Source organism: Trichomycterus rosablanca, chromosome 5, assembly GCF_030014385.1.
Source record: "Trichomycterus rosablanca isolate fTriRos1 chromosome 5, fTriRos1.hap1, whole genome shotgun sequence".
NCBI lineage: Eukaryota > Metazoa > Chordata > Actinopteri > Siluriformes > Trichomycteridae > Trichomycterus > Trichomycterus rosablanca.
The window spans coordinates 7412520-7425055 of record NC_085992.1 but is presented as its reverse complement, the minus strand read 5'-3'; the positions used below and the strand labels follow the sequence as shown (position 1 = coordinate 7425055).

The window sequence follows — 12536 nt, the reverse complement described above, 5'->3', positions numbered from 1 at the left end:
GATGGGGGTGTGGCCCTCCATACACAGTGCCCGTCAATGTATGAACTTGACTCGTGCAGGTGAAAAATGCAGTCTGTACTTACTGTACGCGCCGGAGGGGGCGTATGTCAGTTGAGAGGCGTCCTCAGTCAGCGGTGAAGGGTCGAATCAGTATAGAGGACACAATCAGGGTAATTGGACACGACTAGATTAGGGGAGACAATTGGGGGGAAAAAAGTGGGAAAATAGAAAAAAAAAAAAAAACCTGGCGGCTTCAAAGAAACCAAAACTAGACAGCAAATGCAGAAGATTTTAGGCGTTGGGTATTCAGAGGGCGTTTCTATTAGCATTGTTGTTTTTTTTATTGTCTATTCATCTAGTCTTAAACTTTCAAAATTACAAAATAGCTTTGAGCTTAGAGCTTAACAACAACAACAAAGCCATTGTTTCAAATCACATACCAGTGTACTAACTAGTTTGCCTTCTGATCACATCCACATTAACCAGCTAGTTGTTAACAGGCTTACTTATTCAGCCTGTGCACATTTGCAGTCTAATATTTTAGAAAGCAGTTTAAATCCTGGACTATTTACCCTCTACGTTGCACTTCTTAAAGGGCGCACTTCCCTGAGAGCTCAGCCTCTAAATTGAAGGCTGTGCCATTTCTTCACTGTCAAGTCGCCTCTTAATAAGCCCTTTCATCTACTGCACCCTTTCTCCCTCTCTCATTTCAAAGATCACTTGAGAGGAGTCGGACTGGGAGTGCATATTAGTGCAGACATGCACCACGCTTCATTTTGGTTCTGGCTGTGAGCTTTGCGTGGGTTTTTGTGAGATGGTACTGACTGTTTTTTGTTTGTGTGTACTCTTTCTCCACAGCTGCGATGTACATTGGTACGTCTCAGATGCAGTTTCCTGCTCAGCCCCAAGGTAACTTCCAAGCTTTTCCAGCCATGGGCGGGCCCATGCCACCAACCACCATGATGGGAGCAGTAATGGGCCAGGGTGGAGCTATGATGGGCCAGAATACTGGGATGATGGTTGGCATGACGATGCCGAATGGCTTTATGGGAAATGCCCAGGCTGGTGTAATGGGCCTTGCACCAGGCATGATGGGAGCTCAAGCCGGAGCGATGCCAGCAGGTGTTGTGCCTGCGCAGAACATGTATGCCATGCAGCCTGGCCAGCAGACCCAGTGGAGCATGGGACAGGTAACAGACTCTGTACTGTTTGTATTTGTTGCTGCTACGATTCCATATGTTCAAATACAGTAGGACATGTTTTCCCATTGCCCCACTTTAACATAAATTTTTTTAATTATACATGGGAGTGTGACAACACACAGATGTTATCCATATGTTGCAGTATGATATTATACATGTTTATTATCCAAACCAAATTATATAACATTTAAACCAATGAGTTTATCATCCAAACCAAATGATGACTCCCCAACAGCAGCCAACACCCCGTCTGTGTGTGTTTTGCATGTGCAGTTGCAGCATTATGTTATAACATTTGCACCTGCAGCATGATACTATAGAAAAGAGTTAAAATCCTTCATAGTCGTAGAGATATCTAATTAACAACAGCGTATCCCATAAGATTTAGACGAGGCAATTGGGCAAGGACCGAACATAAAAAACAGGATAATACAAATCTGGCTGACACAGAGGGTGTGTTTGAAAAGCTAGGGAGCTCTCTACATAGGCAGCATTTTACGTCATCCTGTGCGCGCTCCCGAGAAGGAGGCTGTTCAAAATCCTATAGATGCCTTATTATCCTCACTACTGAGGCATCTTAATATTTCAATTATTTTGGCTCAACAACGAGTGAGCATCCGACGCTGCCTTAGTGATCAAGGCAATCCCAGAATTCATTGCGGGTCGGGTGCTCTTCTCTATTCTGACAGGATAACATGAAATTTTATATTTCTCCCAAACTAATTGCCCCATCATTTTAAATAGAATGAATTTTCTTCAGTTTATCAGAGCCAGACAACCTAGACCCCAATTCGGGCTGATTGACCAAGATGTAAACTTGACCACCACAGAGCAGGCATTATTTAGGTGGTGGATGATTCTCAGCACTGTAGTGACAATGACATGGTGGTGGTGTGTTAGTGTGTGTTGTGCTGGTATGAGTGGATCAGACACCGCAGGGCTGCTGGAGTTTTTAAATACCATGTCCACTCACTGTCCACTCTTTTAGACACTCCTACCTAGTTGGTCCACCTTGTAGATGTAAAGTCAGAGACGATCGCTCCTCTATTGCTGCTGTTTTGAGTGTTGGTCATCTTCTAGACCTTCATCAGTGGTCACAGGACGCTGCCTACGGGGCGCTGTTGGCTGGATATTTTTGGTTGCTGGACTATTCTTAGTCCAGCAGCAACTTCATCAGCGCTGCTGTGTCTGATCCACTCATACCAGCACAACACACACTAACACACCACCACCATGTCATTGTCACTGCAGTGCTGAGAATGACCCACCACCCAAATTATACCTGCTCTGTGGTGGTCCTGTGGGGGTCCTGACCATTGAATAACAACATGAAAGAGGGCTAACAAAGCATGCAGAGAAACATATGTACTACAGTCAGTAATTGTAGAACTACAAAGTGCTTCTATATGGTAAGTGGAGCTGATAAAATGGACAGTGAGTGTAGAAACAAGGAGGTGGTTTTAATGTTATGGCTGATCAGTGTATGTGTATGTAGTTGATGAGGATAATGTTTGTATAACAGCTTCAGGTCCCCTTTTATGTCCCTGTAATAAACATAGAATCTTTATGTTAGCAAAAGGGTATCCTGTCCAACATGGTCATTGATCAAATAGCACAGAATATGAGGTACTAAGTATTTATCATTCTGAAAAATTCAGATATCATTCTGCGATAGAATTAAAATGGAAATGAGCCATCTAGGTTGCTAAACCAGGAGAACCAGGAGGTATCGACCATAGGTGGTGTATTGATGGCCTTTCTTATATCTGTTATCATATCTGATACACTGTTGTATTGATTTGGAATGTAGAAACATCATGTAGAATTAATGACTTTGCATGCACCACCTTTCTCAGCCCTCGAGATATCTAAACAAGCTGATTTCAAATCAAGCTGAACAAATTCTGGTGTCTGCATCCAGGTCTCCTGTAAAAGAACTACCAGGGTTACCCTTCACCTAAGGTGTAGGAAAGGGGCGTCCCATAATTACTTCAGTTTTGTTGTGGCACTCAGTAACACAATGTTATCTTGTTATCTTACAATGATGGTGTGTGGTGTTAAAAAAAAATTGGCAAAGCTGTCATAGTCGCATATATAAATACTAGGTAAGACACAAACGTTCTGTATTAAATTAGCTAATAGAATCATCAGGAATACATTATATCGAATCTCAGCTCTGCCATCCGTCTGGGCTGGGCCACTACATGAACAACGATTGGCTGTTGTTCACAGGGTGGGACAAGCCGGACCAGGGTTCCTCATAACTGGTGCAATTACGACCTCTGCTAGCTGATTCATGGCACCTGAGCAGAGTTGGGGAATAATGCTGATCAGGGTGTGGCTCTTCATACACAAAGCTGATCCGCATATGAACTCGCCTCGTGAAGGTAAAAGATACAGTCGGCTACTGCACACGTGTCGGAGGGGGCGTGTGTCAGTTGCGAAGCTCCTCAGTCAGCAGTGGAGGGTAGTATCAGTAGAGGTGAAGCGTATTGCAATCAGGGTAATTGGATACGACTAGATTGGGGAGAAAATTGGGGGAAAACAATAAGCCCTTTGTCTTTATGCTTAGCATCATACAGATTAAAAAAAAATACAGAATATTTTCCCAGTGTTCCCTGTGTTTAACGGGGACTTTTTTATATATGTGCTGCCTTAGCAAGCTGTATTATAACAGTCCTTAACCTGCACAACACCCCCATCGCTAGGCACACTCGTTCGATTCCCTGCATCTAAGTGGTTAATTATGTATCATAAACCCAGCACACAACCCTAATTAACCCTCACTCCCCACCACCACCCCTTTCTCTGAGTCTGTGGGTGTCCAGAGATTATGGTGCATCTATTTCCCCACATTAAAAATAAGGGATGGCACGGTACAGATTTTGTTAATTGGTTTTTAAAGGAAGCAAACACGACTGATTATGGTTACATTTTTACCCAATTTGTCATTTTTAATGATTCCTGAGATCATGAAAATAAACTAGCAACAAAACATTTTTACACACCCTGCAGTAAAGAACAGCTTTTCTTATTTTCACACCTAGTTCATTTACATTTACATTTTCGGCATTTAGCAGACACTTTTATCCAAAGCGACTTACAGCACTGTGACAGTATACTGTCTAAGCAATTGAGGGTTAAGGGCCTTGCTCAAGGGCCCAACAGTAACAATCTGGCAGTGGTGGGGCTTGAACCAGCGACCTTTTTTGATTACTAGTCCAGTACTTTAACTGCTAGGCTACAACTGCCCTAAAAATAGTTCCTATTATTTACACCTAGTTCACACCAGATCATAAATGTGGATATAGATGAATGGGTCAGGATGAGCTTGTGAGTTTACGATGGCTGATTAAACCATTACAGATCACTACTTATCAGGAGGTGATTGCACCCTTTGTTAAATAAATTTTTATTAATGTGCATCCTTTGGATAATGGCACCTTAATATAGAAGGATAATATACAGTCTATATTAAAGCAATAAGCCATGAGAGACTGCGATTTTATCACGGGGAAGGATGTTTTGAAACATAAAACGTCTTTCCCCGTGATAAAATCATAGCAGTAACGCATGGTCTTGAGTGGCTTATTGCTTTTATAAAACGTCGGTCAACATAAAATATAATAAAATACAACAATGTTCAATTTATAAGTGTTTTTATTTACAAAAACACTTACAAAAAGCATTCTTCCGCGATTAGTTCCCCAGGTAGTTCATTAACAGTGTTGCTAGGCAACATGAGGGCGAACATAACATTCACGTTTTCTTTTCAGTGGCGTATTAATATGGAATGATGCGAGGTGGTCATAGGTGTGCGTATATCGGGGATTTTACAACGGCTTCGAACACGGCTCAGCCAATCAGATTTTAGGACTGGAACTATCAGTTTTATAAATTGATTTTCACCTCCCTTTAACCCAAAATACTCCCACAGTTCACTGTTGGTTTACCAGCAATACTTGGAATGTCCTGGTTTTGGTACTCACGTTTACTTTACCTTACCCATAATACACCTAAACATCCACAAATTTTAACCTAACCTTTGAAGTCTCTGTGTTCATCCTAATGAAGCCAAGATAAGTTTATCCTCAGTATTAAATAACTGTGATTCAGCCAATATGCCACATACACTGATCAGCCATAACATTAAAACCACCTCCTTGTTTCTACACTCACTGTCCATTTTATCAGCTCCACTTATACAGTATATAGGATACTTACTTATCACCATATAGCAGCACTTTGTAGTTCTACAATTACTGACTGTAGTCCATCTGTTTCTCTGCATGCTTTGTTAGCCCCCGTACACCCTGTTCTTCAATGGTCAGGATCACCACAGAGCAGGTATTATTTGGGTGGTGGATCATTCTCAGCACTGCAGTGACACTGACATGGTGGTGGTGTGTTAGTGTGTGTTGTGCTGGTATGAGTGGATAAGACACAGCAGCGCTGCTGGAGTTTTTAAACACATCACTGTCACTGCTGGACTGAGTGTAGTCCACCAACCAAAAATATATCCAGCCAACAGCACCCCGTGAGCAGCGTCCTGTGACCATTGATGAAGGTCTAGAAGATGACCAACTCCAACAGCAGCAATAGATGAGCGATCGTCTCTGACTTCTACAAGGTGGACCAACTAGGTAGGATTGTCCAATAGAGTGGACAGTGAGTGGACATGGTATTTAAAACCTCCAGCAGCGCTGCTGTGTCTGATCCACTCATACCAGCACAACACACACTAACACACCACCACCATGTCAGTGTCACTGCAGTGCTGAGAATGATCCACCACCTAAAAAAATACCTGCTCTGTGGTGGTCCTGTGGGGGTCCTGACCATTAAAGAACAGGGTGAAAGCAGGTTAAAAAAGTATGTAGAGAAACAGATGAACTACAGTCAGTAAGTGTAGAACTACAAAGTGCTTCTATATAGTAAGTGGAGCTGATAAAATGGACAGTGAGTGTAGAAACAAGGAGGTGGTTTTAATGTTATGGCTGATCAGTGTATGATTAGTTGTTGGCAAGTATTTTTTTACTGATGTGTGAGTCCTGTCACTGTTTTTATATTTCAACTGATGACAGATACAAATGATCCCACAGATACAGTAATTGTTATTAACGATTTCATTTTCTTCTCTGTTGGTGATAATATATTAGAGTGACCAGAGCTTAGGGATGATGGAATACACTAAGTGCTTACACAACATAAGGTGTTCTATAAGACCTTCAACAAATGTTAAAATGTGTAAACATAGTTGTACACACACACACACACACACACACACACACACAGACCCTCAATTAGAGCATGACGGTGAATAATTAAATCTGATAATCATACTGCATCTGCATATAAATGCACCGTTTAGGATCCCAACAACTATCATCTGTCATCTGAAATAAAAACTATATGCTAAAATAACTGCAATACAGTGGTTATGTAATAATTATAACAGGCCTGTATGTAACGTAGCTAAAATGTGTAGGATGTGTTCAGATCTCTATATTAGATGGCACGAAAAATATTGGATGCAGTTGGTGGAAATATTGTAAATAATGCTTTTAAATGCTTAATTTATTCCAAACTATCTCTGTGCATGTTTACGTCATTTACAGTAGTGTTCAAAAAAATAGCAGTGATTTTAAAAAAGTGAATAAAGCACAAAATCATTATAATAACTTTTATTTCCATAAATGCAAATGCACTGAAAATACTACACTTTCAATTCTAAATCAAAACATTAACAAAATTTTGCCAGTTTGTGTTAATCCTTTACAGAAAGTTAAGAAAAATGAATATTAGGCTGTTCAAAAAAATAGCAGTGCCAGCATTTTTCATTAAAAACTCAAAAAAATTTATCTATAACATGAAAAAATGTTTGAGGTTTTACTTTACTTTAAATTACTGAACTAATATTTAGTGCCAAACAATTGTTTCTGAGATCTGTGTTGCATGGAGTCAATCAACTTCTGGCACCTCTGAACAGGTATTCCAGTCCAGGATGATTAGACGACATTCCACAGTTCTTCTGCAATTTTGGGTTTTGCCTCAAAAAAACGCGCTTCAGATTTCAGCCCACAAGTTCTTTATGGGATTGAAGTCAGGGGATTGGGCTGGCCACTCTATTACCTCAATCTTGTTTGTCTGTAACCAAGATGTTTTGGGTCATTGTCATGTTGAAACACCCATTTTAAGGACATTTCTTCTTCGACATAGGGCAACATGATCTCCTCAAGTATTCTGATATATTTAAACTGATCCATGATCCCTCGTATGCGATAAATAGGCGTAACACCATGGTATGAGAAACATCCCATATCATCATTTTGTACCACCATGCTTTACTGTCTTCACAGTGTACTCTGGCTTGAATTCAGTGCTTGGGGGTCGTCTGACATGCTGTCTACAGCCACTAGACCCAAAAAGAACAATTTTGCTTTCACCAGTCCACAAAATGTTGAGCCGTTTCTCTTTGGACCAGTCAATGTGTTCTTGGCGAATGTTAACCCATTCAGGAAACGTCTTTTTCTTAACAACGAGACTTTGCAAGGAGTTCTTGCTGGTAAATTGGCTTCACTTAATCATCTTCTGTACTCACTGGTAACTTCAGATGTTCCTAATTCTTTCTGGAGGTGATCATTGGCTGAGTATTTGCCATTTTGGCTATTCTTCGATCCATTTGAACAGTAGTTCCACGCTTCCTTCTGCGTCTTTCAGGTGTTGGTTGTCACTTCAAGGCATTTGAGATCATTTTAGCTGAGCAGCCAATAATTTGCTGCATTTCTCTGTATGTTTTTCCCTCTACTATCAACTTTTTAATCAAAGTATGCTGTTCATCAGAACAATGTCTGGAACAACCCATTTTACCCAGTATTTCAGAAGGAAACGTGCTATGACCAAGCTGTGCAACATTTGCCACCCTCCTAAATTAAATAAGGGACAAAATTGACACACGTTCTTCTGCAGAATGAATGACTTCACCAATTGAACTCCTCACTGCTATTATTTTGAACAAGCCCCTTTCAATCAATGCTTCAATTACTCAGAATGAGTGGGATGCATGTCCTAATTGTTGGGTTTGTTTTGTTTTCATTACTCTACTACACTTTCAAGTAAATTATTTGCTATGTAGAAATAGCATTTCTACTAAAAACAGTGATTTATCAGGTTAATGGTTTTGGCCTGCTATTTTTTTGAACACCACTGTACTACATATTTCTATGCACAATTCTACAAAGTGGAAAAAATTTCTAATTACTTAATGAATAGCATTTTAGGAACTAAGCAGTGCACGCTATACAATTAATCACTGATGAGGGTTACAGGGCAAGTGGTGAAGAAAAGCTTTCAAAGAGCGAAAACCTTTTAACTGATGCTGTAATGATTGGTTGAAGTTAGAGATGGAATTAATGGCCATTTCTAAGATAATAATGCATAATCAAGATGAGGAGTGTAAAGACAAGTGAATAAAACAGTCTCTGGTCTCTTGAAATGCCTTTTGCTTTTATATCTGGTCAGAATGGTTTGAAGCCACATAGCCACCTATATGGATACATTTGTAGGAAGTTAAGAAATAAAATCGAGAAATAACATTTGAAGAGATTTAATGGGGCACCTAGGTGGCGCAGCGGTATATTCCGCTAGCACACTAGTGCCAAGATTCTGAACTCCTCGGTTCATAACTCTGCGTTGCCGAGCGAGCATAATTGTCTGTGCCTGCAGCAGACACGGTTCTGCTAGGGTGGGCTGACTGGACTATGTGGGTGGGGTCTTCAAACCCTGATTTGCAGATAGAGAGGCACCTGTGAAGAGTGCATGGGTGAAAAAGGGTTCCACTAAGGGCTGCACGTGGGTTGGAGGAGGCGTGAGCAGCAATATACCCACCTCGACTGCAATCAGGGATCAACAAATTTACTATGCTAAATTGGGAGAAAAATGGGAGAAAATGCATAAATATGATAGAAAGAAAAACAGAGTTAATGGTTCTGGGTTCAATCCCCAGTTTGGGCGGTCCAGGTCCATTCTGTGTGGAGTTTGTATGTTCTCCCCGTGTCTATATGGGTTTCCTCCCACAGTCCAAAAACATGCGAGGTGAATTGGAGATTCAAAATTGTCCATGACTGTGTTTGACATTAAACTTGTGAACTGATGAATCTAGTGTGACCAGTAACTACCGTTTCTGTCATGAATATAACCAAAGAGTGTAAAACATGATGATAAAATCCTAATAAATAAACAGTTAAATTGCTAAAACAAGGACAAATAAAAAAAAAGGATACAGATTAAAGAGTAGTCAGATGTTTAAATTATCATGTTCAGTTTTCAATTTTTCATTTTGTGTCTCTTCTCTTCCTCTTTTGGACCAGGTGAACCAGCAGATGTCTGGTCTGAACCTGAACGGCGCTCCCATGGCTTTCGGCCAGCCGGGGACCACTATGGGGGGCTGGGTGGGACCTCCTGCTGGTCAGACCCTCAGTACCCAGCTCTGGAAGTAAGTGAGTAAGCAAGCAAGCAAGGGAGGTTGAAGGTGGAGGACAATAAAGGGTGAAGGATCCCTCTATCCTTTCGTCTTCTCTTCCTTGACCAGCCGCCAGAGCACACGGAGAGTTTTATTCATGTACTGCTCTTATTTTCCCCTTCCTCTTTTTTCCAACGTTACTACTCTGTTACTGGAGAGTGTTCGCTCGCTCTGCCACTTTGTATCATTCGAGTGCTCGAGAGTGTGAAGAGTTAAGGAGACCGGCAGCTTTGTCCGTCTACTTTGCAGTTTTGTTTTTCTTCCTCTACTTCTACTATATATATATTTTTGGGTTAAGAAAAAAATACATATCAGCAAGAAAGCTGCTGGACCAATTATACAAGCGTCTAATATATCATTACAAAAATCAATAGTGAAAAATAGTATTTAAATGGCAGAGAAATGGCTATCATGTTCGTGACCCCTTCCTTTTTCCATGCTGACCACTGTATATGCCCCCTGTATCCCAGAGTCCCGTAGCAGCTATTGTACGAACAGATGTACTGTATGTAAGCATAAGATAGAAGCCGTAACCCCCTTTCTTCCCATTCCTGTAGGAAACCGTGATAACCTCAGCTCATCACCCCTTCATCTTTTAATGTGATGTTTTAATGTGTGCGATACAAACAAGCACAGTTAGCAACTATTAAATAAACCTGGATGACTCAACTGTCGGGCCAATCAGAGAAACAGGGCTGGATTACTGACTGACCGTTTGGGAACAAATCAATATGTGCAGTGTCCACAAGAAATGTGTATTGGATATTTGAACATGCAGGGTTGGGGGTGGGGGGTTGAACAAACAGAAGCGTTTTGATACAGATTTGTGGTGACTGAGGCAGAATCAGTCGACTCAGACTGGCTTCGTCTGCCGTGCAATAACGTGCTCATCCACACCTCGTCATCCAGGTTTATTTCTATGATGTGTTTACATTTTTCTGGTGCCTAGTACAGAGGAATTCAAATGTTATTTACGTGAATTAAACAGTGAGTAGCCATGAACTGTTGTGTGATCGTTTTGTCTTGATGCCTCATTTATTGTAAAATTCTCATTTGCTTTTAATTTTTTTTTCTTTTTTCTATTTTGCTTTTAAAAGAGGGTCATATGGAATAAAGACAGTTCTAATCCAAAGCTTTGCTGCTGAAGGTCGCTTTACATTGCCTTGGATCTTTTCTCATGTCCATTCTCACAAAGACTCGTAGAACAAGATGTACAGCTGGATCAATAACAAAGAGGAGTTTCAATCAAATTTCATAATGGTCATTTAAAAAAAAAGCTTATCTCAATGGCATGGATTTATGAGTCTGCATTGATATTTTTTTTGCTTTTAAAATTAAATTAATCTGTTTTTAAACCCAGTTCAATTAAACACTAAAGAACAACTTACGGCTGGGTCAATAACACAGAAAAGTTTTAATTAAGATTCAAAATGGTCATTTAAAAAATAATGACCTCAGTGGGGATGGCATGGATTTACGAGTCTGCATTGATATATTGTTTGCTTTTAAAAATAAATAAATCTGTTTTTAAATCCAGTTCAATTAAACACTAAAGAACAACTTACGGCTGGGTCAATAACACAGAAGAGTTTTAATCAAGTTTTAAAACGGTCGTTTAAAAAAAATGACGATCTCAGTCCCCAGGTGGGGCGGTCCAGGTCCTTTCTGTGTGGAGTTTGTATGTTCTCCGTGTCCACGTGGGTTTCCTCCGGGAGCTCCGGTTTCCTCCCACAGTCCAAAAACATGCAAGTGAGGTGAATTGGAGATACAAAATTGTCCATGACTTGTGAACTGGTGACTCTTGTGTAAGAAGTAACTACCGTTTCTGTCATGAATGTAACCAAGAGTGTGTAAAACATGACGTTAAAATCCTAATACATAAATAAACAGTTAAATTGCTAAACCAAGGACAAATCAGGAAAACTACTTACAGCTGGGTCAATAACACAGAGGAGTTTTAATTTAATTTAATTTAATTTTAATTTAAAGTTTCAAAACGGTCGTTTAAAAAAATGATGATCTCAGTGGAGATGGGAATGATCGAAAATTAAAAGCCTTTAAGATGTACAGTCGCACACTAAACTATTAAACAGGGTGGTGGTAGCTCAGTGGTTAGACTGGTAATCAGAAGGTTGCTGCACCACTACTGCTCAATTAGTTGCTCCGTTGGTACTGTTGGGCTCTAGAGCGAGGTCCTTAACCTTTAATTGCTTTTATTGTTTTTAGACAGTTATAAGTCACTTTAGATTAACAATTCCTGTAAAACTGTAAAATATAACTAACAGGCCAGCACCAGAGCCCTGATCCCAGCACCACTGAACAGCTTTGGAATAAACTGGAACTTCAATTAAGCGCCCAGCCATACCTTGCACTAGAAGCCCAGATAACCAAACTGAAGCTCTTCTATTTTAGACACATTATGAGAAGAACCAGTTCATTGGAAAACACAATTATGCGTGAAAGAGTTGAGGGTAAAAGAGAGAGAGGACGGCCAGCAACAAGATGGATGAATATGATTAGAGGAGCAGTGAATGAGCTATTAAAAACCATGAGGATCCAACAGCAGACAGGGTGTTCTGGAGAATTGCTATCCATATGGTTGCCAGGAGTTGGAATCCGCTTGACAGTGCTTAATAATAATAAGAAGAAGAACCCACAGTGAAGTACCTTTTCCCCTATCCGTTTCCATTTTAAACATAATATGTATTAGTTAATGCTTATAAATGTTTTGCTTATGTTAATGTTAGTGTTTTACTCATTTTCTGAATGTTCAAGCCGTCTTCATATTTATTTTATAACGTGATTGTTTTTCT

General features: G+C 40.2%; 1 protein-coding gene across 2 annotated transcripts in view; it reads left to right on the top strand.

Annotated features, from left to right (window-relative positions):
- Positions 1-10725, top strand: part of smap1 (small ArfGAP 1) — a 153868-nt gene extending 143143 nt beyond the window's left edge. For both annotated transcript variants that reach the window (XM_062995594.1, XM_062995593.1), the window contains 2 exons: positions 859-1190; positions 9572-10725. In XM_062995594.1, coding sequence (XP_062851664.1) covers positions 859-1190; positions 9572-9700 — 461 coding nt within the window. In that variant the 3' untranslated portion in view covers positions 9701-10725. The remainder of the gene's footprint in view (positions 1-858; positions 1191-9571) is intronic.
- Positions 10726-12536: the final 1811 nt, after the last annotated feature.